Source organism: Dichotomopilus funicola (genome assembly GCF_033296635.1).
Source record: "Dichotomopilus funicola strain CBS 141.50 unplaced genomic scaffold C8A04scaffold_51, whole genome shotgun sequence".
NCBI lineage: Eukaryota > Fungi > Ascomycota > Sordariomycetes > Sordariales > Chaetomiaceae > Dichotomopilus > Dichotomopilus funicola.
Window position 1 is genome coordinate 174,423 of NW_026944072.1, and position 21,368 is coordinate 195,790.

A 21,368-nucleotide genomic window follows, 5' to 3' on the forward strand; every position below is an offset into this window, starting at 1 on the left:
GTAAGCGCCGAGGGCGCACCTGGGGGACAATGGAAGCCGCACCTCGGAGCGTGCAAACCCGGTTTGGCTCCGCAAACACGCAACGCTTTGTATTGCGGTCAAACAAAAGCCTTGGCATTCAGCAATATCATGAGGAATTTCTAAACTTGGAAAAAGAGAAGAAAGAATTTGGGGCATGAAACTCTACGCATTGTCCATCTAATAACACCTAAGCTAAGTCGAACCGTAGCCTAGATTAGGCACGGGAAAGGTCAATCAAGAGTGTAGTCCATGGGTCCATACATGAAAGTTAATTAGGTAGGTAATTCCCGGTAACGCAAGCCAAAACGAAATCCCTCTCCTCTCACAGTCAGTCCCCAAGAATGTTCCAATGTGACTGTCAATTAAATGCAAATGCAAACTCAAAAATCGGAATCAACAAATCGAAAAGAGCAATTTCCCAACTCCCAAAAAACTCCGCCTAATAATTGAAATCAAGAGTCAAGACGTGCACCATCCTCCCAACGGATTAATTAAGCCTCAACCTCAACCCCAACCCCAACAGACGCGCAAACCTGCCCCGCAAACTTCCCAATCGTCAAACTCGGCGCAAGCAACTGCTGAAATGGCATGTCAATCCGATACTCCCTAAAGATCCAATTCCTCAACTCAGCACCAATCATGCTATCAATACCGTACGACGCGATCGACCCAGACGCGACGTCAAAACTCTCCTCGTCCATCATCAACATGGTCGCCAACTTGCGCACAAAGTGACTCTGGATAATCGCCACCGCCTCTGCCGGCGACGACGACGATGCGGCCGCTGCAAGGATGCTCACATCTCCTCCACCCGACGCCGCCGCAGAATCGGAGCCGCGCATGGCGTGCACGACGTGACGGAAGCGCGCATCGTCAACCCAGAAGCTGGCGTCTGACTCGTCATCGTCCGATGCGGCCTCGGCCTGGGCTCGGCGCAGAAGCATGGGGTCGAGACCGATGACGATGTGGTCGGACTGGGACTTGGACTCGGCGGACTGGCTGGCGAGGCTGGCGAGGCCGGCCTCGAACGACTGCAGCAGGTGGTCCTCGTCGATGCCATACATGCCCTTGCGGCGGAGGGCGTCCTCGATTTCATCGTTCTCTGCGACGACGCCGACGCCGAGGACCATGGGGAGGATGCAGGATATGGCCGTGTTGGTTTTGGTGCCGCTGCGCTGCTGGCGGTTGTTCATGTGCCGGGCCAGAGCGTCGAGGTAGCTGTTGGCGGCGGCGTAGTTGGCCTGGCCGGGGGTACCGAGGATTCCCGACACGGAGCTGGTCATGAGGAAGAAGTCGAGGGGGAGATCCAACTCTTCGACGAGTACGGAATGCAGATTCATGGCGCCTTGGACCTTGGGCGCCAGCGAGCTGGTCCAGCTGGAGTAGGGCATGGAGTGGAAGACGGCGTCTCGGAGGACCATGGCAGCGTGGATGACGCCTCGGATGGGATGCGGGCTGGTCGGGGGGGCTTGCTCGACGGCGCGGAGCACGTCTGATCTGTTGGCAACGTCACCTCGGACCACTTGGACGGTAGCGCCGGCTGCGGCGAGGTCGTCGACCAGTTTGGCGGCAGAGGGCGCGTCCGTACCGGAGCGGGACAGGAAAAGGAACCGCCGGGCGCCCGACGCCATCATCCATCGCGTCAAGCTACGGCCGAGGCCGCCGAGACAGCCGACAAGGAGATAAGCCACGTCGGGGTTGAACTTGAACCGTGGCGAGTCCCGCGGCGGTGCTGTGATGATGGGGGCGTCTTCGCACGGCGCGTCGAGCACGAGGACAGGCTTGGGAGATCCAAAGGCGTCTGAAAAGGTTGAAATGGCCGCGGCCAGATCGCAGAGGGTGGTTGGGACCACGGATTTGCCGAGAGCGTGGATGGCGCCAATGCTGACATGTTCCAAGATGGACGGTAGTAAGGCAGCCATGGTGTTGGGGCGTGTTTCGAGGAGATCTAACACATCATAAGGTAGGTATTGCGCAGAGCGTCGAACGGGCATCGCGTCGAGGGCTGCCTGCCTTTGGGCGCCCGCGTTTTTGCGGCCTGGGCTGGCGTCCAAGAAGCGGCCGAACGGGGCAATGCACCGCCAGGCCTCGCGCGCTGTGCTCGGTTTGACTGCACCACCGACGCTGAAGACGACGTCAGCTCCACGGCCCCCGGTGAGTGCGGCAATCTGGTCGGAGAGCCGGTTTTGCTGGCCGTTGTTGGACCCTGAAAGGTCCGAAAGGATCTGTCCCGGAGCCAAGCCGACGCGATCTTGCAGGAATTCCATCTCCTCCTGCGTCTCGGCTTCGATATAGACGGTTGCGCCTCGCGCGCGCGCAATCATGGCGGCGGCCACACCGACGAAACCAGTCTGGTGGAGCACGAGGATGGTTTCCCTGGCTTGCAATCTCGCCAGCACGTCTAAACCATATAGCGCCGTGGCAGACGCCATGAGTAGGCTAACCACGGTCGTCATGTCCTGACCGGGACCGAGCTTGTGAAGCATGGTCGCCGGGACGTGCTGCACGGTCGAGAAACGATCAATGTGGAAGCCGACAACATTGTCTCCGGGCACGAGGTGTGTGACGCCGGGCCCAGTGCGGACAACGACGCCTCCCAGCTCATGGCTAAAGGTGGTCGGGTAGTCAGCCCCGGTAATGGCAAGAACCCCTTCCCTTGTCAAGCCACTGCATTCGACAGCCACTTTGACAGTACCCGGCTCAAGCTCTGCAGGCTCTGCTGAGTTCGCTCTAGTCTCGTCTTGATGATATACATGCTCAAATACAACCTTTCCTTGTCGAATTCGGCCGGATAAGCGGTCTCGTCCAGGCACGAACGAGCCGAGTGCCGGCTTGTCGGAGGCAGAGGCAGAGTCGGCAAACACATGGTTCAACTCCCGGTTGCGAACAAGACGGCTGATGTACGTTTCGCCCTTGAAGAGACACATCTCACGTTCTTCGTCGAGTTCTTCGTCGGCTGGCGTGCCCTTGCTGGCCTTGGCCGCCACCTGGCAGTGGACGACACGGGCAACGCTGTCGGCGATGGCAGAGGTGGTAGCGCCAACGTCGTCCGACTCGTCAGTGTCAACGTCAAGCGTCCTAAAGTCCAACGAGGCCTGCTCGGACCGCACAACGCGGGCGAGTCCCGAGGCCATGGCGTGATCGGGTCGCTTGCCTTCCAGTAGGCCCCCGTTGGTGACCCAGAGCAGGGAAGAGGAAGAGTCGGTGATGCGTTGAATGGCCGAGAACTCGGTCTCGGTGAGGGACGAGAGGAGAGGGGAGGCAACTGAGGCTGCCTCGAGATCGGCAAGCATGACGACATGGCTTGCTACCGGACCATCCAGGTGAGCATCCTCGACGTAGGACTGCAGGCTGCGTATGTGCACGCGCACTGTTGACTGATGCGAGTCTGACTCTGACTTTGAGCTAAGAGCTGCCTCGATAGCAAGCTTGGTTTTGTTGATGGTTGAGTCGGGGGAGCTCCGGAAGACAAGCGCGATATCCAGGTTGGTGAAAGTAGTATCATTTCCGGGCGACGTAGATTCCGTGGCCTGGGCCGACTCGTTCTCACTGGAGGGGGTAACCTTACGGCTGAGGGCGATGGAGCCGTCATCCTTGCTGACGCTCGCAATGTAGCCGCCGGGCTTCACGTAACCCTGCAGCGCGAGGACAAGATGAGCAGGCGCAACGAGCATGTCGTAAGAGGCGGACGGCGGCGACTCGGACGGGGACTCAGACTCTTCAGGGGCGGAATCAGGGGCAGACGACGTCGCAGTCAACGCTTGAATCGTCGTCACAGCCGTGTTGACAAGACGATGTTGGGGCCCGGACCCCGACTCGAGCTCAGACTTCACCTCGGTTTCCGAGAAGGGTTCTGACAAGGAATCCCCGTCCACAGCCAGCGTATAGGGAGCTGAGGGGTAGGAGCTGAGCAGATCCTTGGCCGCGGCCAGGTCGGACGCGGCGTCAAGAACCTTGAGGCCTGGATATTTGAACAAGCCGAGGCTGACGAGCTCCGATGGCAACTTGATTTTGCTTAGGGTGTGACCACTGGTGTGGACGAGGCGATCGATATCAGGCTGCCAGACCATCTCTCCGTAGGGGGCAGGCTCGAGGGGAACATGGTCTTCGGCCTTTTGTGGTATTGCCGCTTCGTAGCGAGTTGTTCGGACGTTGACAATCTCCATGATCAGTTCGCCCTCACTCGCTTCGCCGGCTGTCGATGTCATCTGCACGCTGTTCTCAAAGGTCCGGGTACCTCGGTGGTCGACCCAAGCATAACAATTAGCCGACTTGTGGGCGACTTGTTCGTCGGTCGGGGGCCAGATGGTCACTTGGTCGACCTGGACAGGCACCACGCCGCAGTCCATGGCACTGGTGCGTCCAGCATAGATGGCGGCAATGCTGAGCTGGAGCGTGGAGTCGACGACGGCCGGGTGAAGCGGGTAACGGGATTCGCCCAAGGTGGGATCGACCTCGCGTTTGACATTGGTGGTGCAAGTGGCCACATACCGCTTGCCGTCGAAGCGCACGTTGTCCATGTCCTGGAAGGTCGGCCCGTAGTCGAAGCCCACAGCACGCAGCGCCTGGTTCCAAGTCTTGCCACTGGCCCGCTGCGTCAGGTCGTCGGGGGGTGTGCGCGGCTTGGGCTTCTTCTGGCTTCCTCGAGAGGTGGTGGTGGCTGCGTTGATGGCCACGCTGCCGGTCATGTGTTCCTTCCATGTCGTAGTTTTGTTTTCATCAATATCCACCGATGACACGCTAAAGTCCCAGAAGGGAGCGCCAAACACGGACGGGCGCAGGCTGGTGAGCACCTCGATGCCGTCTTCGGTGTCGGGGGTGACCAGGGCTTTCTTGATGTCGATATCGCGAAGCACGTAGCTGTCAATGGTGGCCTTGGACGAGTCGTCCGACTCATTGTCTAACTCGTGGAGCTGGGTAACGGCCTCGATGGCCATGGCAAAGTAGCCCGCCGCAGGGAACACGGCTTCACCGCCGAGAGAGTGGTGCTTGAGCCATGGCAGATCACGCAGCCGGAGGACGTTGTTCCAAGTCGGCTCCGCGAGCGAGCCGCCGATAACACGCTGACCGAGCACGTCGTGGCGGGGGAACCGAGGCAGGCGCTGCTCCCGGCTGGCTCGGTTCTCGGCCCAGAACGGACGCGTGTAGTTCCACTGATAAGGAGGGAGATCGACAATGGTGACGCCTGGACTGTTGACCCTAGCCTTAACCTTGCCCGCTGAGTTGTTTCTGCTGAGTCTTTTGCTCTTGGTCTTGAGACTCTTGAGACTCTGGACGTGGTAGGCACCAGTCACGCACTCCATGTCGAGCTGCTGGTACCCACGAAGGAAGAGCTCTCCAGCCACCTTGAGCAGCCGGGCACCCGAGTCCTCGCCCCTAATGAGGGTCGGCACGTAACTCACTCCAGCCTTGGACTTCGCGTTGCCAACAGGGCTCGAGTTCAGGGCCTCCTTGATCTGCTTGATAGGCCCGGCGAGGGCAGAGTGGGGTCCCACCTCGACGAGGACATCCACCTGGAAGAATGCAGGATCGGACAGGAGCGTCTGCACGGCCTGGTTGAAGAGCACTGGACTGACCAGGTTGCGGCTCCAGTACTCCTCATCTAAAAGCGTACCCGCGGGGATCACCGAGTTGGTAACGGAGGACACCATTTGCGCCTTGGTGGCCAGAAGCTCACCCAGGCCGTGATCCGCCACACCGCGTCGTCTCCTACCAGATTCAGACCTAACCCTCTTAGCCTCGCGAACAAGGGCCTTGAATCTCTCCGCCGCGGGGACCATGTGGTGCGAATGATACGCCTTGCCGCCTGTCTTGACGGACCGGTTAAAAACAGAAGCAGCCTCCAGCTTGCCCTGGACGAGGTCGAGCGCGTCTGCGTCTCCCGAGAGGGTCACCAGCGCGGGGGAGTTATGACACGCGACGACCACCTTGTCCTCAACACCACATTCCGCAATCCACGCTTGAACAGCCTCGGCTCCTAGCCCCACAGCCAGCATGGCACCGCCTGTGTTCACTTCCTTGGCCACAATACCGCGATAGTACGCGGCAATCATGGCGTCCTCGGCCGAGACCAACCCCGCGGCGTAGGCAGCGGCCATCTCGCCCGAGGAGTGTCCGACTGTGGCTACGGGGCGGACTCCCCACGACTCGAGCAGTCGCACCACGGCAATCTGGACCGCCGTGCAGAGGGGCTGGGAGAACTCGGCGTCTTGGACGGGCGACGTGTCGGCGTGCTCGTTGAGCAGGTCTTCGATGGACCACTCGGGCCCGTCGGCGACGTGCTCCAGCACCAGGTCCAGATCGCGGATAGTTTGCAGAAAGTGCGGGGAATACTCCATGAGATGGGCTCCCATGCGTGCCCATTGTGCCCCCTGGCCGGTGAAGACAAAGGCCAGCTCCCGCGCGGGCGTTTTAGTAACATTACTATCGGCAAACGCAAAGCTTTCGCCTACGGAGGAGAAGATGGTGTCGAGGCTTCCATGGCTCGCCACGGTGTAGGCCTTGCTGGCCAAGATGCTGCGCCGGTTGGCGAGCGTATGCGAGAGATCAACGAGGTTGTAGTCGGCGGCCACGGGGCCAATGGCATCAATGTTGCGGCGCAGCGTGGCCTTGTCGTGGGCAGAGAACGGGAGCAGGTACGGTCTCTTCCGGTCCACGGCCCGCCTGAAGAAGCCGGGCTTCCTCGGCTTGTTCGTCGCCCAGCGGTCGACGTAGCGGTAGCCTGATTCGGAGCCCGGCGCGATGGACGCGGTGCCTTCGATGATCATGTGGGCATTGGTTCCACCGTAGCCAAACGAGTTGACCGACACGCGACGGACAGGCAGCTCGCTGGGAAACGGCACCGGGTCGTCCGTGACGGCGCGCACCTGCCACTCCTCCCAGTCGATCTGCGGGTTGAGCTTGACCACACCGCGCGTGGCCGGAATGATCCCGCGCTCCGCGATCAGGATGGCTTTGATGAGCGCCGAGATTCCACTAGCCGCTTCCGAATGGCCAATGTTGGTTTTGACCGCCCCAATCCACAGCGGCGGGTCGATGCCTGGCCGGCGCTGCTTGTTCATGGCCCGAGACACGGCGTCGACCTCGATCGGATCGCCCACTGCCGTGCCCGTTCCGTGGCACTCGAAATACCCGGTGAGACGCGGGTCCAGACCACCCCCGCGCTCATACGCCGCCGTGATCACCTCATACTGACCCTCGCGGTTGGGATACGTGATGCCGTATCCGGGCACTTTTCCGTTGGAATTGGTCGCGCTGGACCGGATCACCCCCCGGATCGGGTCGCCGTCTCGCACGGCGTCGGAAAGCCGCTTCAGATACACAGCCCCCACGGCATCAGCCCGGCCGTAACCATCCGCACTGGCGTCAAACGTATGGCAGGTCGACGTCGGCGACAGCACTCCAAGCTTGGCCGTGTTCATGTGCTGATCCACCGTGATGATCAGGTTCACGCCCCCGACGATCGCCCCTTCAGCCTCGCCGTTGCGCAGGGCGTTGCAGGCGTTGTGCAGCGCGTACACCGACGACGAGCAGGCCGTGTTGCAGACGATGCTGGGGCCTCGGAGGTTGAACACGTGGCTGATGCGGTTGCTGATGATGCCCGGGTCCACGCCGGTCGCTGCGAGACTGTGCCGGAACGACGCGTCTTTGAACGACATTTGCTGCCAGTCGGCGGTGAACGAGGCCGCAAACACGGCTGTGCGCGTGCCCGCCAGCTTTTCGACCGGAATCCCGCCCGACTCCAGCGCCTCGTACACGACTTCGAGCAGTTTGCGTTGTTGCGGGTCCATCCACATGGCCTCGATCGGCGTGATACCGAAGAGCCCGGGATCAAAGTCGGCGAGGTCATCGTTGAGGAAGTAGCCGCCCAAGACACCGAAACTGCCGGGTCGGTCGTTGTTGGCGTGTATGTGGGCGTCGATGTTGAACCGCGATGATGGTACTTTGGGCGTGTTTCCGGTGCCCTTGGACATCATGAGGTCCCAGAAGTCCGAGGCTGACTTGACGTCTCCAGGGAGTCGACATCCCATGCCAACAACGGCAATGGGTTCCAGCTGCTCGTCCAGCGGCTTCTCTGCATAACCAGGGAAAGACGTGGCCGCATACCCACTAGTGTCATTGGTGTCTCCATGTTCAGTCAAGTTGACGGATGAGGACACGCTGCTAGCGGGAGAGGACAAGGTAACGTGAGGGAGATTCTCGTCCGAGACAAACGCCGAGTCCGACGACGTGCTCGGGCTTCTGGTGGCACTAGGCATCCTGACTGGCTAATACCTGTTATCGTTGTTGCACGTTTTCGTTTTTTTGAGAATTACGTGGTCTCTGGTCTCCGATGGTCAGATTCTCTATTATGAGGGCCCTGATGCCGCCTTTATGTCTAATTGTGAGCAAAATCGAAGCCCCTGTGGAATTCATACATGCTGACCCGAGCTATGCGCGGCCAAGATGCAACCCAAAGTGCTGTGCTTGCTATCCTGCGAGTCGAAACCATCTGTGAATAGAGCTCTTGCATGAACTACTGCATCATGTGCCCAAAGTCCCCAGAGCTCGGAGTTTCTTCACCGTGGAGCACCAAGACCTTACGTAACCCTCACAGGCTTCGTCTACCCCTATCTACATAGTAACAGACAGTGATTCGGTTCACCGAATTCCGTTTCCATGGTGTGGGCGGAGTTCGCCGGGCCGCACATAAGTAAGGTATGGGAGAGGCACGGTCAGGGACGGTCCGGAACGAAGGCCGGATCCCAGGTTAGCAGCAAGGGCGGAGATAGGATCATGCAGAAGTTTATCTTGCATCTGTTCACCGTTGGCGCGGGGGAGTTCGTGGGGGCCACTTGAGGCCGGCCTGGCAACAGAGATCACTTATTGGCTGTTGATTATCGTGCTGATTATTGTGGTGGTGCTCTTGTGTGGTGTGTGGTGTGTTGCTCACCTTACCGTACCCTTCCCGAACTTCAAGTGAAAGGTCTTCTAGCGCACACCTCCTTTCCGAGAAATACGTCTCACTAATTACGTTGGTTGGAGCGATCTGAAGCTTCCGTGACGTCCGGGAGAGCCCACCGTTACGTCCAATGTACCTACCGATATCATTTACTGTAGTTGACGGCGGACCTGGCATCAAAATCACTCAACGATGCAGACGAGACCGAGATTCTAGGCTTCGACGTCCTGAACGTTTTATATTCCACTACATACCAAGTAACTACCGTAACTAATTAACTAACCGCTCTTGGCGCCAACACCGTCCCCCTTTCCATCCAACTCATTCTCCTTTTTGCACAACAGCCAAGCCATACCCGCGCCAGGACCAAACAGAGCCGTCAAAGCAACCATCTTGCGGAATCCGTTTGTGACGCCGCTCATCCCCGGGCGCATAAAGAACCCCGCCGCCAAAGTCGTCAGAGTGATCCCAATGTAATCATACTGCGTAAACAGCATAGCACCCTCAATCAACGCGCTCCGCGTTCCAGGCACCAAACGGGAGTGCTGCGGCAAGTAGACTCGGGCCACGCTGGTTTCGGTGTCGACAACAGCAGCCAACACCACGGCGACGTGGACGAGACCACTGATGACCCCGAGGATGGTGTAGGCAGCTTTGGTGGGGTTTTTAAAACCCCCGGATGGGAAACTACCAGGCAGCAAAGGCAGCAAGAAGTTGGCGATGAGGTCTTGGACGGGACCCAAAGTGTAAGGGCCGAGAAGCCATAGCGCAACACCGGCTTGGATGCGGTAGGGCGTCGACAAAAGGAGGCCTGGCAGCAGAGTAGGAAGGTTGATGACCAACGCCCAGAGGGCCGAGAACGGCAAAGCCTGAGCCTGCACAGCGGGCATGCGCCGGAGAGGCGTTGTGCGTCCCCGCTCGGAGACGTAATAGCTCAGGTAGACGGGGAGCACGCAAGCGGCGCCAAACATGTTCCACAGGGACTGCCACCAAACAGGTCTTGAACAATGACAAAGTCTTGGGTCAGCGCTTGCGTGCTTCTGGTATTAATTAGGGGATAATTCGGATCATAAGCTCACACTCGAAGCGCGCCAGTCTTCCTATTGCGTCGGTCCTCGGCAAGCGTCATCATACTGAAAACGATGAGGGCGATCAAGAGATCGGCGCCGAGGAGAAAGGGCCCGTCATCGGGCAGCTCGGCAAGGGTGAATATCGAGTAGAAGAAACAGATGACTTGGCCCAGCATGAAGTCGAGAGGCCAGATACCCGTCCAGGTAAAGTTATGCGCCGTACCTGTGGGATAAACGCCGTAGTACGTCGTCTTCAGCATGAGTACCAATGTGCCATTGACGGCGATCAGGCCCCATAGCGCGCAGACGCCAAAGACTGAGAGGGCGCGGAAAACGTAGGTGGGTAGCGACATGGTTCGTTTTCGACTCCAAGATAGAGTCAAAGATGGTTATCAAAGTCGGTCTGGTTACGGTAACAGCAATAACAGCAACAGTCGAGAGTAGCAAGGCTCAAAATGAACAAAGGGCATGAAGCTCATTCTCATTCCTACGAGCATGAGCGAGGAGCAAAGTGCCAATTGGGCGGTGCAAGTAATTAGCGTAGCGGGTTAAGGTATGTAAGACGGCGAATCGCAGACCGATGCTGCAAGTTAGACCGGCAGACGTGGGACGGTGGCACGATGATTACGGCACATGCGGACCGCATCTGATTTCGGTCAACCCCCGACTTCAGCCGGCCAATGCGGACCGCGAACACCGGACGCATGTACAACGAAGGATGCAGTGCCAGCTGAAAGCCCAACGCTGAAAGAAAACGGTCAGCGTGCATTTTGAGTTTATCACGGGCTCCTTTCGCTTCGTTTCGACGAATCACTCCCAAAACTGCTTACTGGCCCCCAAACTCATTCTTTGTTCCGAGAACGAACTTCTGTCTTCATCAACCTAAGTTAGCTAAGTAGCATGGGTTCTTCATCAGCAGATGTGGAACGCGTCGAGGCCGTCGTGGTTGGCGCAGGCTGGAATGGTCTAATCTGCGCCAAAACCTACCTCGACTTCCGACCGTCCGCCTCCCTTCTGATCATCGATGACCAGGCGACCATCGGTGGAGTTTGGAGTGCCGACAAGATCTACCCCAGCCTGTATGCACAGATCAAGCATGGCTTGTTTGAGTATTCTTTCTACCCGATGCGACACGAGGGTATCTCACCCGACGGCTACGTCTCGGGCGATACCATCCACACGTACCTCAACGACTTTGCCTGGGACCACGATCTCGTACGGCGCACTCGTCTCGGCACGCGCGTAACCGAGGTCTCCCAGCTTCCCGGCGGAGGATGGAGGCTCGAGCTCTATGCTGCGGGCAGAAACCCGGGAGGACCCAATTTTGCCATTGAGTGCGAGAAGCTGATTTACGCCTCGGGTGCAACCTCGCATGCCGTAAGGCCCGTGTGGCCGACGGATGACTCGTTCAAGGCACCCACCATCCACTCGTCGGAGCTAGGCACGAACCTCGTCGCCCTCGATTCGCCGAAAGTGAGGTCTGTCACTGTTGTCGGCGGCGCAAAGTCTTCTTTCGACACTGTTTTCTACCTCCTCAAGGCCGGCAAAAAGGTGGACTGGATCATCCGCGACACCTCGGATGGAAGTGGAAGTGGGCCCATGGCCATCATGCCGCCAACCCTGCTGGGATTCGTCAACACTATGACGGCCGTTACGACCCGGGTCATGGTCCTTCTGGGGAGCTCCGTCGACAGCACGGATGGCGCCGGTCACCAGTTCTTTCAGAGAACCTATCTCGGCCGGTTCCTCGCATGGCTGTTTTGGCTCGCCCTCAACTGGATTGCCGATCGCCATGCTGGATACTCCAAGTCCGAAAACGCGTCCAAGCTGAGGCCCATGCCGCACGGAAATGGGGTGTTCTGGGCCAACGCAGGACTCGGCGCTGCCAGTGTGCCCGGATACTGGCAGGTATTCCATTCGGGTGACTGTACCGTCCACCGAACCGACATCCAATCTTTCCACGACACCCACACGGTCCGACTCGCCGACGGGACCCGGTTCCAAACTGACTTTGTGATTCTCTCGACCGGTTTCGACAAGTCCTATCACGTCTTTGGCCCCAAACTCCAGCACAGTCTCGGCCTCACCGTCGGCCCTGAGGAGCAGCAAAAGTGGACTGTTTTGGGCACCACTGCAGACAAGACTGTTGACGAGCTCTTCCCCGCACTCCGCAAATCCCCTGCGGGTCTAGGGAGGAGCAAGACTGTAGCGGGGACGGGGACGGACACGAAAGAGCATGCTGCTCTCCACGGGCCTAGCAACCACTATCGTCGGTTGATCGTCCCAGCCTTGGCCGCCGCAGGCGACCGGTCCATCATCTTCCCGGGCTTTATCCACACCATTTATACACCAATTGTGGCCGAAGTCCAGGCCCTCTGGGGCGTTACCTTCCTCCTTGGTTTGCATGATACGCCGTCGCTGGGTTCCATGGAGGGCGAGGTGGCATTGTGGAACGCTTGGTCGAGGAAGCGGTACGGCGTTCAGGGCCAAAAGCACGCCTACGCTATCTATGATTTTTTGCCTGTGAGTAATTACAAGTTGAAACAACCGCGTTGTAATCGAGGAGAAACCCGAAGAAACTAACTTTCTGTGACTTCCCAAAGTACATCGACGTGCTGCTCCGGGATCTTGGTGTCAATCCCCGCCGCAAGAAAAATTGGTTTGCGCACTGGTTCGCGCCGACTTATCCGCGTGAGTACAAAGGATTGGTAGATGAGTTTCGCAGCGCTTTGGCAGTAAGAAAGGGAAGCTATGGGCTCAAGGGAGGCCTCGGGTCGCTGACGCCTTCTTCGACCTCGACCCTCGGGCTATCGTAATGGCATGGAGAGGCTTTAAAGTGTTTGTGTACGTAATTACCTTGACACTAGAATCTTGCCTCCAAAACGGATGCAGATTTCCAGAGAGGAATATTTTGCGAAAAATTGAAAAAAACGAACAGTCCTTGCGCGCGCACATTGCAGATGTTAGAGTGCTGGAAAACTACCGAGTGGTAGATTGTTGAATTTTTTGACGAAATATTTAGAAGGACGAAGGCCACGACGCTCAGGTAATTAGGATAACTTAATAGGAGATCTGTACTCAAAATTGGAAAGAACGTCTGCATCATTTTCTCCACTCTCTGCCCACCCCCGGGCCCCTTCTTCAAGCTCCGCTCCCGTAGGTACTCGACACTAAAATTCACGCACACTTTCCTTTTTTCTTTTTTTAAGGTCATCAAAGTCCATCATGGAGCGACCTTCCAGCGTCAGCTCTGCAAATTCTAGCATCCGCAACCTCAACCCACGCCTCGCTTCCCACGCTCGTTCTCGCATACAGCATCGCCTCGGGGTCATATTTCTTCTTCACTTCCAGCAACCTCGGATAGTTGGAGCCGTACATCTCGCGCTGCCAATTCTTGGTCTGGTAGTTGGCCTCGTTGAGGTATATACCACCGCCCGGCGTCGCCTTGTTGATCATGGGTTGCATGACGTTGGCCGCGAAGTCGTGCCTTCGCGCCATCTCTTCGGGGCTGGCGTCCGGGTCCCAGGAGCCACCCTGTACACAAAATAGCAGCGCCTCGCGCCAGGCTGGGTGCACGGCGTTGTCCGGGTGTTTTATTTCCAGCCGGGCGATGTTCAGGGCCTCGCACGGGATCGGCCCGTAGCCCTCGGCCAGCGAGATGTTGCGGAGCGTCTGTGTAAGGATAGCGTTGCGCGCTGAGTCGGTCACCACGGCCCGCGGAATTAGGCGGCTGCCGGAAAATGTGGCGTAGTCGATCCAACCCTCGGGACCCGGGCCGACGTGAGTCGTCAAGTGCTCGTCGAAGCTGTCGGACATGCGGACTCGCACGTTGGCTGTGATGCCGCGAGCTGCCAAGTCGTCAATGAAGGGCCGCAGGAGGGCGTTGGCGCGGTCGACATCAGCAGCGCCCGGCATGGTTGCCGCGTAGACGGTGAGAGCCGTGTTGGTGATCAGGTAGAAGAAACTGTTCCCCCCGTCGACAAACGCCGGCGTCAGCTGGTGGAAAGCCCCGACAGCTTCCCAGAAAGCGTCGTTGCCCACTCGCGAGTCGTCGAAGGACAACGATGCGCCGGCTATGACGCCGTCGGGATGAAGTCGAGCCGTCATGGACAACACCACGGCAAAGGTCCCGGGCCCCCCGCCGCTGAGGGCCCAGTAGAGATCGGCATTCTGGCTTGGGGTCGCCACGAGGTGCTGTCCATCCATGGTGATCACCTCCCATTCCAGCACGTTGTCTGCCCCCATCCCGTACACCCCTGACAGGATCGAGTGTCCTCCCCCTTGGCTGTAGCCGCCGGCAATCCCAACGGTCGGACAGACACCGCTCACGAGCCGGTGCCCGGTCCTATGGGCGGCTGCGGCGGCCTCGAAGGCCTGCACGCCGGCGCCGAGCTTGATGGCGGGGCCGTGGTAGTGCGGGGAGGAGTATTCCGGGATGTGCTCGGTGGACTTGAGATGGTGTGTCCATAGAGACAGACCGCCCTTTCCAGTCGACTTGCCCATGTAATCGTGGCCGGTATTCTTGATAACCAGCCGAAGGTTGTGTTGGCGTGCAAAGTTGATTCCCGCTCGCACGTCGTCGGCCGAACCGACATCGATCACGTAGCTGACGAGATTGCCGAGTTCGCAGGGCTGAGAACGGGGCGTGAAGGGACTGCAGGTGTAATTCTTGAACCACATGCTGAACACTTCCGAAGGGTCGTCCATGTGGGCCAATCTGGTCTTATTCCAGCTGCTTTGGAGCCGGGCACATGCGGCAGCGTCGTAGCGGTTGAAGGGGGCATCGTGACAGACACTGCCGAGTGGGACAGATGCAATCAGACGTCCGTTTACGGTTTCATTGAGCAACAGCCATTGCTCTAGGCTCGGCCACTTCAGGTCGCCAGGCAGAGTTCTGCATTCGGGTGTTCGGTGGGGTACATGTACGTGTACAATGCTGGATAGCCAGGCGCCGAGGGTTAGGAGGATTCGCTGGATAGCCATGGTTAAATGGTTGACTGACTGTCTCGAAGTCTTAGTCGATGCATTTGACATGCATACTAAGCTGGTACTGGATCCCCGTGCCGTATTTAATACTACCTATTACAGGAGGTCTTGGTTCACCCTATCTAGTCAAGCTGCAAAGGATTTGCAGGCTGCGGCCGGACCGAGCCACCGAGCCCTCGGAGCGCGTCGGGCCAGGCATGCGCGGCCGAAGTGTTGGCCGCCCCTGAAAATCCAGAAGGACTTACAACATATACGCATCTCACTGGAAGGACGCCGATGTGATGTTTTCCAGCCATTTTTACGTCGCCCATCCCTCATCACCTTCTCTTTTGTTTGTGTCAATTCCACCGGTTGCCTGTCATGCACGCCCTAATTTTACCTGCTCAGTTTGTGTAACAATCGATGCGCCGATGCGGACAAGTTAGTCCGAGGTCCGCATCCTCCCGAGGAAAAATGACCATGCGTTCTTAGTCTCAATATTGAGAACCGGGATCGAATTCTCACCTAATGGTCGCACCGGTTTTCTTACGGTTCGACCCCTGCGTGAAACACTTACTGGTGGACGGAATGTTACAACGGCTTAAGTTTGCTGCATCTCTGCACTAATAGCTATGAGTCAGGGAGCAAATCGTGTCCATCCGGTAATTATTGAAAGCGCAGTATATTAAACGAGCTGAAATAACACCAACCGCAAGATCCACCGTAGACCAGACATGACCAGAGCGTTTAACAAGTCAAAGTACGGTCCGCGTTGCCGGTACCCTCGATGAAACACGGAACCTTATTCGTTGCCAATCTCGTCGCCTTCACTCGCACGCTTCTGATCCGACAGCCATGGCATCTTCCCGGTCGGAAATCCTTCACTAGACAGAAACTCAAGCTTCGGCGCGCTGGAAAAGTACTGGCCGATGTAGTCCGCCGGCCAATGGTCCTTGAACGCCGGGAAGACCCAATTGGCCAAGAATTTGTGGAAAACAGAGGCAAATGTGTGCATCCTGGCCGCCATAGCACTGAGGCTGACGATATGCTTGACACGGGGCTTCTGCTCCTCCTGGTAGGCTTCGAACACGGCTTCCAGCGCCGTGCCACTGGGCCGCTTGTGGGGGCTTGCCTCCACAGCGCGCCAGATGTGGTTCATCAGGCAGGCAACGTCTTCGATACCCGTGTTGCCGCCCAGAGCGATGTTGGGATGGGCCTTGTGCGCGGCGTCGCCCACGAGACAGATGCGGCCGTGATGCCAGTGTTCCAGGACGCCTTCTTGGAGCATGACCACTCGAGGTGCCTCGCGGCGCCGCTTCCACACATCCGCAAACACGAGCTGGTCGGTGATGGGCTTGTCCATGACGAGCTTGGCCAGGGCCTCGGCGTGCTCCTCGGTGTAGCGTTTCCGATGCGGCCACGGGAGCGGCTCATCGAAGAGAAAGACAACGACCGCCCAGACGGCATCGTGGGTGCAGGTGAACAGAAAGTTGAATCTGTTCTGGTATGTGATGACGATGTCGCGGTATCCGAGCTCTGGAATGGGGGGTGTGCTGACAATGAGCGTTTCAGAGTGCGATTTGAGGGCTGATACCCGTCAGCAAAAAAACAAAAAAAAAAGAAAAGAAAAGCAATCAGAGCGCCTTACACGTTCGTTCCGCGGCCGTGATAAGACCAGGGGAAACCTTTGCGGCGTGAGCCCACATGTAGTCCCTTGTCGTGGTGTGCACGCCGTCAGCGCCAATGATCATGTCGCCGATTTCCACGGTTCCGTCTTCGAGAACCACTTCAACTCTGTCTGGGAACTGCTTCACGTCCGTGATCTTTACTCTAGCTTTGACCAGGCTCTTGTCCGGCAAGTTTTCATACATAATTCGGAGAATATCTGTTCTCTCAACGGGCCACATGCTTACTCCATGACTTTCAAGACGTGTCAGCGGAGCTTTCAACTGAAATGGTGAATCAATCCACTCCCGGCTACTGTAGAGCACTCACTTTTTCTCTACACAATGATACACCTGCGTATCATACACTGGACGGCCATCAGGCCCATTGCCCTTGAATCCTATGGTTGGTTTCGAGAACTTCTTCAACTCTTCTAGCACCCCGAGCTGGTAGAGAATTCGGATGCTGTGAGGCCACATTGCTATACCTCCCTTGGGTGGCGCAACGTCGCCCTTCTCAAGCACGACATGGTCGATGCCGAGCTTTTGGAGGCAGTTAGCAGTCACCAGTCCCGTTAAGCCCGCACCAACGACGATGATGCGGAAAGGGCGGTTGTTGTCGACCGGGGCCATTGTAAAACTCTTAATTAACGGTATGAACTGGAAGCGTCTCCCGGTGATGTGTGTTGTGATGAAGCTCAATATGACGATGACCTAACGATTGGGGGTCGATGAACTGCCAACAACACGTCGGGTCTAAGATGCTTACCGGACCCCATGCCTATTTAGGTAGCCAGCTGCAGATACGCTGTTTAGGCTCGGCCGGTGGATGCCGCATTTTGTACGACCACGGAGCGGTTTAAACCAGCATTACAACTTTTGTTTATGCAGAGTTGGTGCTCAGTGTGCCAAGGAAACCCCCACTCTCCCTTCACTTGCTGAGACTTGTGCCATTGTGGGATCATGGATTCCACCTTGTAAGGCGTTGTCTCGTCTAGCAGGAAACCTCTTTCAACGCCGATAGGCCGACCAGTTAATCATAGTTGTTCTAAAACAAGCTGAATATCACGACGCTGAAGGATATGTGCGATCACCGCCGGTTCTACACGTAGTAGCATTGTGCGCTGATGCCGCACGTCTCAGCATTTCGCTGCCCGTTCCGTGGCTCGGACTTGCTAAGCCTGACCGGAATCCGACGACAGGTGTCTCTCATCTGCGAGCGAGTGCCTTACGGTCTGATGTCCGGCGCCAGGAGGTAACACCGTTTTGGAGGTCTCGGCGCCGTGTCTTGGCCGTACGGCACGGTCCCCGCCTTGCTTGCGTGAAGGAACGGACGGTGACGGCCCGCCTTTCGCCGCGCCCTTCGGGCCGCGTGCTAACATGCAGTGCCTGATCTGTACCTTCGCGGAGCAGCCCATGCCCGCGATAAGGTTCGGAACTTGCATCCCGGGATCGGGGCGTCTTACCCGCCAACCAAGCGTTAATACGGGGCCGTACCAAACCGTCGCCACCTCCCTACACTCAGCATGGCGTGTATAACAGGCCGAGTCTGACGAATCTTACCTCGGTGTATTGAGCACGCGATCCATTGCTGAGCATCAGTTCAAATCACAAACAACTCTTCCTCTTTTGATCCCCCTCTTTTATCCTCGCTCAACCAATCTGATCTCTAACCCCTTACGGAGTCCGGACCCTCGCTTAACTAGCTACCATGGCCGCCCCCGCCGGCTTCCCAACGCTGCAACCCGCAATGAAGATCAGAGTAGGAAGGCCGTTTCCTCACATCTGTCAAATATTGACAATGCCTGGGTTATTTGATTGGCATTCGTATTGATTATCATCTTGTGGTTAGTGCGGCCTCACCGGGTTCCTTCCCTGCGGCGACATCCACACCGGGTCGGCGCTTTTTGGCCTACCCTTCGGGGAGGGCAGCCTCGTGTCGGTGGGCGACTTTCAGCCTAAGCTCGATTTCAAGATGCGGAATGGTCAGGATTGGTTCCGTATCGATGCGGATAAAAAACATGCCCGCGCTACCATCAGCGGCATGGCGGTCGATGCCGAAGGCCGCGCCCTTCGCTGCATCGCCGAAGGCATTTTTGATCTCAACGAGCACACCCTGCCGCTTATTACCGGCGACCCCAACGCAAAGAGCATTCCCTTCGGCCATGCGAGTGAGTAGTCACTGCGTTTCCGAGACAGATCCTTCGAGTGTGCTGACCGCATGTTGCATTGCAGCGGAAATTATGAGATTCGAATGCGGACACGAAGAGTACAAGGCAATCGAGAACATGCTGTTTGCGTCAAGCCTCCGTCTTATCAAGGAGGAGAGTGGTGAGATAGTTGCGGAAATCGCCATCTCGAGGATTATTTCCGGGACTGGCCATGACTAGTGAGATAATTACGGGCGTTCTGAAATGCGTTGTCATCTGTCAAGATCATAAGCTTAGGGCCGGTGCCGCGTTTCTCCAGAGCCAACTCTGGAGGGGTTCGCCGGAACGAAGGTATGGCACAAGGGTAATTAATACCTTATTCAAATTCGGTGAAGCCAAAGGGTTCACAACAAGGTCGTTTCACACGGTGAATCCTGATTGCAAAGGATGTTGGCCACTCGATAATCAGACTCAGGATTAAATAATCACGCTCGAGATTAAAAAATTGGCGACACTCGTCGCATTGACGGCGTTGCCATTTAGAGATCTGCAACTGGTCGATATGCGAGAATGTCGTGCAACGATGCTGTTCTGTGTAACCTGTGTATGTCTATGCGTGCGGAAGAAATTGTTGCGAGGAACGCGCTGGGAAACTGTGCCAGAGCAACGAAGTGACGGTATAGGGAAAGCCTGCAGGAACGGATATGCATGTGGAATTGCGAGGAACTCGGAGCAAGAGTGGGGGCCGCCTGGAGAGGTCGGACCGCCTGGCTCATGCAGGAGAAAGTCCCTGCAGGCGCCGCCTGGGTTGGAAATACAAGCTTTCTACACATGCATCTGTCGTGGCTGCTGACAAAGGCGCTGGTGTATTGATACGACAGCGGCGGAAAAAGAGCGGCGCGATAACGAGGTACCTTACCTATCTTGTCAACTAATGCAACTAACATGTACCGAGTACATGACGTACAGTACGATTAGGTACCTTAGCTCATTATCACTTCCAAAATGTACACGGAGTCCGGTACCTAGTGAGTCTTTCTAGGCCGCTAGAACAGAAAAGATGTAAGATGTCGATGCACGTCGATGTATGTGTATAAGTGGAGGATTGCTTGCTCCCTAGCCTTCAATCGCGAAGTCTTTTGACTCTTTTCTCACAACACCGAACACATCGAAGGGGAGACACCTTTACAACAAGGAATCATCTAACCCATCACTTGCACCGCCCTTCAATCAACACTGAGCACGCCCCTCAAAAACACCCGCTCGGTCTTCACCACACAGTACCAAGTACAATGGCCAAGATTGTCACCGTTGTAGGCGCCACCGGTTCCCAAGGGAAAGGCGTAATCTCTGCATTTATCAATAGTCCGGCTTACCGAGTCCGTGCCATTACGCGGAACCCGTCGAGCCAAGCGGGCCAAGCCCTTGCAGCCTTGGGGGCCGAAGTTGTCTTGGCTGACCTCAACGACCTCGCTAGCCTCAAGGCCGCCTTCGCCGGTTCCCACATCATATTCGGCGTCACCAACTTCTTCGAGCCCTTCATCGCGCACCAGTCCCCCGAAAAGGCTGTGGAAGTCGAGACTCAGCAGGGCATCCACCTCGCCCAAGCCGCCGCCGCTACCCCGACGCTCGAGCACTACATCTGGAGTACCCTCCCCAATGCCAAGGCCCTCTCAGGGGGCAAGCATCTGATCCCTCACTTCGAGGGTAAGAACGCCGTCGACGCCTACATTCGCGATGAGCAGCCCGCGCTCCTAGCTAAGACTACATTCTTCTGGGTCACGTGGTATGCTAATAACTGCACCGCGCCCTTTTTTACGCCTACCTGGACAGCCTCTATCGGGAAGCACGTCCAGCTAGGCTGCTATAGGCCCGAGACGCTTATGCACACTATCGGGGACGTAACTAAAAACATAGGCGCATTCGCTAGCGCCGTGGTCGAGCAACCGGATAAGACTCGTGGGGGCGCCGTCGTACTGATCTCGATAGAGCAGCACCTAGCGGGCGATATGCTACAGCTATGGGCTAGGGTAAAGGGCACTACAGCGCAGTTTGTAAGGGTGAGCGGGGAGGCGTTTAGGGAGTCGTGGCCGCTGTGGGGCGAGGAGATGGCCGTTATGATGGAGTTCTGGGACGAGTACGGTGAAAGGAGCTGGATGAGGGCCGACGGGGGCAAGGTGCTCGACAAGGATGACCTGGGAGTCACAGAGTTTGAATCCCTGGAGGAAGCTTATAAGGGACTAGAGTTGTAATTCTAGATTGGGATTCGGTGATACCGTCCCTCGACACTCCGTTACTACCGTCTTCCTCTTCCTAATGCATATCCTCTTCTTGTCGCCCTGACTCCATGGCCTTTGTCCTTCTCATCCTCTTGCGTTGAGGGCCCAGTGACGGCCCGCCCCCTAGCTCCCAAATCGCTTGCCATAATTGGCGTCAATGACATCTAAAGCGTACATCGCGGTAGAGATCTGCCACGAGAACTAATTCTGCCCGTCCGATTCAAGGAAAAAGGAGGTGATCAATCAGAAAGTGTTCAAAATAAAGTCGAAAGTCGCTC

The 21,368-nt window shown here is 57.2% G+C and overlaps 7 protein-coding genes across 7 annotated transcripts; 3 read left to right on the top strand and 4 right to left on the bottom strand.

The window, feature by feature from the left end:
- Positions 1-512: 512 nt before the first annotated feature.
- C8A04DRAFT_13698 (uncharacterized protein) lies at positions 513-8,279 on the bottom strand (the record flags this gene model as incomplete). The annotated part of the gene is made up of 2 exons (XM_062777819.1): positions 513-5,239; positions 5,282-8,279. The coding sequence occupies 2 exons, from the start codon at positions 8,277-8,279 to the stop codon at positions 513-515; spliced, it is 7,725 nt and encodes a 2,574-aa protein (XP_062635317.1).
- Positions 8,280-9,240: 961 nt separating this feature from the next.
- On the bottom strand, positions 9,241-10,385 carry C8A04DRAFT_30500 (uncharacterized protein; the record flags this gene model as incomplete). Its single annotated transcript, XM_062781401.1, has 2 exons — positions 9,241-9,961; positions 10,042-10,385. 2 exons carry the CDS (start codon positions 10,383-10,385, stop codon positions 9,241-9,243), a joined length of 1,065 nt encoding a protein of 354 aa, XP_062635318.1.
- Positions 10,386-10,932: 547 nt separating this feature from the next.
- On the top strand, positions 10,933-12,848 carry C8A04DRAFT_13659 (uncharacterized protein; the record flags this gene model as incomplete). Its single annotated transcript, XM_062777801.1, has 2 exons — positions 10,933-12,555; positions 12,636-12,848. 2 exons carry the CDS (start codon positions 10,933-10,935, stop codon positions 12,846-12,848), a joined length of 1,836 nt encoding a protein of 611 aa, XP_062635319.1.
- A 397-nt stretch (positions 12,849-13,245) lies between these two features.
- On the bottom strand, positions 13,246-15,015 carry C8A04DRAFT_30502 (uncharacterized protein; the record flags this gene model as incomplete). Its single annotated transcript, XM_062781402.1, has 1 exon — positions 13,246-15,015. The coding sequence occupies one exon, from the start codon at positions 15,013-15,015 to the stop codon at positions 13,246-13,248; it is 1,770 nt and encodes a 589-aa protein (XP_062635320.1).
- A 784-nt stretch (positions 15,016-15,799) lies between these two features.
- C8A04DRAFT_30503 (uncharacterized protein) lies at positions 15,800-17,294 on the bottom strand (the record flags this gene model as incomplete). The annotated part of the gene is made up of 3 exons (XM_062781403.1): positions 15,800-16,584; positions 16,646-16,917; positions 16,993-17,294. The coding sequence occupies 3 exons, from the start codon at positions 17,292-17,294 to the stop codon at positions 15,800-15,802; spliced, it is 1,359 nt and encodes a 452-aa protein (XP_062635321.1).
- A 1,078-nt stretch (positions 17,295-18,372) lies between these two features.
- Positions 18,373-19,051, top strand: C8A04DRAFT_30504 (uncharacterized protein; the record flags this gene model as incomplete). The annotated part of the gene is made up of 3 exons (XM_062781404.1): positions 18,373-18,423; positions 18,514-18,832; positions 18,897-19,051. The coding sequence occupies 3 exons, from the start codon at positions 18,373-18,375 to the stop codon at positions 19,049-19,051; spliced, it is 525 nt and encodes a 174-aa protein (XP_062635322.1).
- Positions 19,052-20,103: 1,052 nt separating this feature from the next.
- Positions 20,104-21,063, top strand: C8A04DRAFT_13661 (uncharacterized protein; the record flags this gene model as incomplete). The annotated part of the gene is made up of 1 exon (XM_062777802.1): positions 20,104-21,063. The coding sequence occupies one exon, from the start codon at positions 20,104-20,106 to the stop codon at positions 21,061-21,063; it is 960 nt and encodes a 319-aa protein (XP_062635323.1).
- Between the last annotated feature and the right edge of the window lie 305 nt (positions 21,064-21,368).